This window comes from Pelophylax lessonae (genome assembly GCF_965119305.1).
Source record: "Pelophylax lessonae genome assembly, chromosome: 1".
Lineage (NCBI taxonomy): Eukaryota > Metazoa > Chordata > Amphibia > Anura > Ranidae > Pelophylax > Pelophylax lessonae.
This window is the reverse complement of record NC_138768.1, coordinates 454,534,051-454,539,413: the sequence shown is the minus strand read 5'-3', so window position 1 is coordinate 454,539,413 and position 5,363 is coordinate 454,534,051. Positions and strand designations below refer to the sequence as shown.

Below are 5,363 nucleotides of genomic sequence, written 5' to 3'. Positions count from 1 at the left end.
GCTTAAAATCGCTAGAAAACAGTCAATTCAGCAAGTACCTGCCGACTTTTGGCCCGTGTGTACAGCTCCTCGTCCAACAGAAGCTGGTCTCAGGACCAGCTTCTGTGGAATGAGCATGCTGAAAAACCAACAGCCGATCGGTACCCGATCTAGTGATTGACTAGTGTGTTCTGGTGGGGTGGCAGTCTTTTCGTCAGAACAGGATAGCACAGTGGGGGGAGATCGCTGTACTTACATTGCATAGTTAATACAGTGACCCCTCTCAGCCTGTTGGGTTGAATAAAAAAGAAACTTCCTCTGTATACCAGGCTTTAGGAACTAGATGTCTGAGATAGGTGTTAAAGTGCTTAGATTGTGCCTGAATCCACCCTTTACACTTTATGCATCTGCATAGGTATTTCAAAAGCCTAGGCCTAACCACAGATCCTTGTAATTCTTTTGTCCTTGAACGATGATTGAGAGAATGATAGTATGGAAATTAGATACAAAATGCAGACATGTCTTAAAGGCATATAAATTGTATTATCGTTACCTGAAAATTGGTAAGCTAACCTTTGGAATGTGATTGTTTACATTAAAAAAGCAGGATAATGACTTTTTAACGCCTCCCTCCCGACTCCAGAAAGCTGACAAATTTCACACTTTGGATGCTTGAGCTAGTACTTAAGAAAGGGCACAGGAGCAGAAAGGCAGATGACAAAGAAGCAGCACCATGGATGTCCCTGTGCTATTCATCTCTTTTCTTCTAGCCCTCATTTTGCTGGCTGACTGCACTGAGCTACCTTTTCAGGAGAGGATGCTTCTCAAAGCCTTGGGATTAAATGGAAGACCGCAACCAGTCTCTCCTGGTCCTGTACCAAAGGCACTTTGGAAAATGTTTGAAAAAGGGATAAATGCAGAGAATCCCTGTAGGATGGATGGCTTTCAAGTTCCAGGGAACATTGTGAGATCCTACAGAGATCAAGGTTGGTAAACAAAACAGCTTAATGATGTCTATGTTATATAATATGTATGTTAGATTTTGTGTGTTTTTCTTTTTTTCTTTCCATTTTCATTTACAGGATAGCCATATAATTTTTATTTATGTAAATTTAAGTATATTCCCTGAAGTCATTCATAATTGTCAGTAATTTGAGTATTTATCTCTAGTTTTTGGTGTAAAACAAGTGTTTTGAGGTTTGCCTACACATTCACGATTTGAATTGCAGTTTTACTAACATTGATCTAAATGCCCTTGCTTATACACATTTTAATTCATGTGAAACTAGCCGCATATTTTTATTTTTTTATTTTAGCATAGTAAGAATAATGTCTGGAAATCTTTCTTAAATAGGCATGAAGACTTTGTGGATCTTTTTTTTTTCTAAGTCACAGTGATAGATTTACTAATGACAAATAAACTGTTTGTAAAGGAAGTTTCATTTTGTAATGGGAATTTTCCCTAGAGTTTGGCGAATGTGGTGAAATTTCCCAATTAAAAGAAAAAAATTGCATTTTTGCTTCCATGTGCCTGGATGATGGAAGTCAGAAGAGCTTCAAACACATTCACTAAGCTTTGGGTTGAATTCCCTTTCACAATGTAACTTCACTTCTTAAGTGAACAATTGCTTTGCCTAAAGCCTCGTACACACGCACCGATTGTTGGCCGACCAATCGGCCGTATTTTGTCCAGTGTTGTTGTGTTGGTTGAAATGTGCTCTAGACTGCACACAAAATTTTTCAGCCAACAACAACCAACTTCAGAAGTGATGTCACGTGATGGTTGACTTTCCGTGTGTTTTTTCTTCTCTGAGCATGCCCAGTCTTGCTCATCTGATTTTTGTCTGCCGAAATCTGTACTGACTGACTAACAATCGGCCGTTCTGTTGACGGCCAACAAAAATTTTATAGCATGCACACCAGATTTTTTTTCGGCCGAAAAGTCGCAGTTGGTTGTCGGAAGCATCATACTAACAAGCCTACAATCGGCCGATCGGACGTTGGCCGAAAATTTACGACCAACAATCGGTGCGTGTGTACGAGGCTTTAGTAAATCAATCCCACTAACTCAGAACAAGCATGCACATTTTGAGTTCTAACTAGAATTTCTGATCTACCAGCTTGTTGAGGTCATTGTCTCAGAGTATTGAAGCAAGAAACAGCCAGGCAACTAGCCTTTTCACAAGTAGGTTAGCAATGAGAGTTTCTATACTTCTGTTATTACAGTTTCAGTTTAGTGTACTCATATCTGTCATTCTATTTGCCAGAATGTACTTGGGTTAAAATAAAGTGATTGTTTTATTTTCCCAGTGGATTGTTTCCCTGTTGTAAGGCCTATAGGGAATAACCATGTACGCACAGCTGATGGGAAAGCTGATAGCCCTTGTAAAAAGTTTGTGCATCATAAACTTAGATCTAATTGCCACCTCTTATCTATCACCAAAAGTTACATCAGAGAACTCACAGAAAATAGTTCCTCTTTATCAAAAACAATAGCAGCTGGAAAAACCATTTTTGATTGCTCCTGATTTCCCTGACAAAAGTTTTGTCAGCTGCCCAACCCTCTCTCTTTGTTATTCATTCAAGGCATGTCAAACTGATGTTTTTAGGTCTATGCAGCCCAAATCCTCTATGTGGCCCAGAGACAATTTAATGTTTTAAATTGAATAAGAGCTAACCTGTTAAAATGTTTAAGAAATCTACACTTCCTTGCATCATTTTTACAGCTGAATATTTTCATAAATGTTTCCTGGCCCATTTCCCTTTAAAGAAAATATGCTGCAATTGTCAGTATAATAATAATTACCAAAGTGCTAAAATCTTCATGTAGAATTATGGAAGTGTGATCCTCTGTAAACATAATGGGGGAGATTTACTAAAACTGGAGCGTGCAAAATCTGGTGCAGCTCTGCGTAGAAACCAATCAGCTTCCAGCTTTTATGTTCAAAGCTTAATTGAACAAGCTGAAGTTAAAAGCTGATCGGCTACCATGCACGGCTGCACCAGATTCTGAGTGCTTGGTTTTGGGTATATCTCCTCCAATGTGTTTAATTTAACTTTGACATCCCTTCTTTAACATATGGTCTTTGAATAAAAAAGGAGGGTGTGTTGGGCGCTTATGCCGACAAGTGGGACCCGCACAGGGGTATGGGTGAGGAAGAAATGGGATAGGGAGAAAACAATCCAAATGGTGCAAAGTTCCAATGTTGACTCCGAGGGCAGCGCTGTAGGCAGGCAGAAGCCAAAAAATCCCGCTGACACATAAAGGAAGAAAGGACAGGCGCCACTCAGTGAGACAATCAAGGTTTATTGCACAGTAGTAATTACACACTTACATTGAGGCAAGGTGAAGGACCTGAGGTCTGAGGAAGGAGCGTTGTACGCACGCTCCGAAATGCGTTACGTCATCATTAGTCGACAAGCGGCTCATCGCCGTCCTTGGCTTGATCCTGCTCCTCCATTGGACTCCCCTAAGGTTGCGTCATCTCCCAGCTGCTGGTTCGGCCGAAAGGAGGAAGCGCCATGCCAAAGAAAGGGTATAGGAGCTAGTAGGAGAAGCCTTCACCTTGCCTCAATGTAAGTTTGTAATTATTACTGTGCAATAAACCTTGATTGTCTCACTGAGTGGCGCCTGTCCTCTCTTCCTTTAACATATGGTCTTTGGCACACGTTGGCAATCCAAGCCTGCATGTGAAGGAGAAAAATAGGGGCAAAAGATGATTCTACAATGGCCCATTTATGCAGTAGAAATCGCCTATGAATATCTAAATCTCCACACGCATCCCAGAGTGTACATCCATATGTGTCTGATGCATGGATGTCCATTCTGGAATGCACGTCTAGATCCGTGCAGCCAGGCACCTGACACCTGTGACCTGTGTAGCTAACACAGGTGAAGATTGCCCCTTTGCACGTGTGTACCGATCGATATGCCCATGTTAATGAGGTCTAAAAGGAGAATTACCCTCACTTTGGAGAGATCTCCTCTCACTTCCTGTTTTGTCCCTGATAGAGGAAGTGAAGGTACATCTCCCTAACAAGATATAGACAAGAAAATTGACGATAAAACTAAAAATAACTTTTGGTCTTGGGCTGGCCATACACTATACAATTCTCTTGTACATTTTTCCTTTAGATTTAGCAAAACCACACAATATAAGGTCAAATATTAACATTTTCAATCCGTATGAAATCCAGCAGGCCGTTGCACTAAATAATTGAAGGTAAATCCAAAGGAAATTGAATAAGAAAATTGTATAATGTATGGATAGCTTTAACCATTACCTATTCAATCCAAAAATGAGCTCCAATCTTGTTTGATACTTGCCATGTTCATATTCAAATAATTTCCATCCTTTTCTCTTCCATAGGACCTTTCATCCCCAATGAAGTACCACATAAATCATTGTGCTTCAAGAAACATCTCTTCTTTGACCTTTCTGTAATTGAGAAAAGGGAGCAGGTGACCTTTGGCCAACTTGAGATCAAGTTCAAGCACAACACATACCATGGACGTGAGTTCCAGCTTCGGTTATACCGTCCAGTCCATATGTCTTTAAAGGGAATGCGAAACCACCATACAAGCAGGAAGCTTCTCTTTGCACAGTCCTTTCGTCTACTTCACAAGTCTCTCACTTTCAATCTTACAAAGGTGGCAGAGGACTGGACAGCCTCTGAGAACAACATGGGTCTAGTTTTGGAAATATTTGCAGATGGTGAAGAAACAACACTTAACAAATTCTCCCAACTGTGTGAGCAAATCCATTCATTCGTCCACATCTCTCTGGTCACAGTATCCCTTGATCCTACTAGCTGCAAGGCCTCGAGACCCAAAAGAAGTGCAGAGTCTTCATTGCCAACTCCCAGTAACCTATGCAAAAAGAGGCGTCTCTACATTGACTTCAAGGATGTCGGCTGGCAAAACTGGGTTATTGCTCCACGAGGCTACATGGCCAACTACTGTCATGGAGAGTGCCCTTACCCGCTGACAGAGATGCTTAAGGGTACCAACCATGCTGTGCTACAGACATTGGTGCACTCTATAGAGCCAGATGTCACACCACTCCCTTGTTGTGCTCCAACTAAGCTATCACCCATCTCCATGCTTTATTATGATAACAATGACAATGTTGTGCTAAGGCATTACGAGGACATGGTCGTAGATGATTGTGGGTGCAAATAAGTAGGTTTTTGTGTTTTTCTTTTTTGGATGATTATTATTTTAACCTAGACTCTCATACTGCATTTGGAGTTACAAATCTATAAATTATCTAGTGCAATTCTACAGTATATTGTCCAGTAATCCTACAACCACTGGCTTATTATGGTAAATAACACTGATTTTGAGATGTTCCTATGAATGAAAAAACAGACGCCTGTCAAAT

General features: G+C 40.7%; 1 protein-coding gene across 1 annotated transcript; it reads left to right on the top strand.

The window, feature by feature from the left end:
* Positions 1-712: 712 nt before the first annotated feature.
* Positions 713-5,161, top strand: LOC309544843 (derriere protein-like; the record flags this gene model as incomplete). Its single annotated transcript, XM_082243827.1, has 2 exons — positions 713-965; positions 4,350-5,161. The coding sequence occupies 2 exons, from the start codon at positions 713-715 to the stop codon at positions 5,159-5,161; spliced, it is 1,065 nt and encodes a 354-aa protein (XP_082099953.1).
* Between the last annotated feature and the right edge of the window lie 202 nt (positions 5,162-5,363).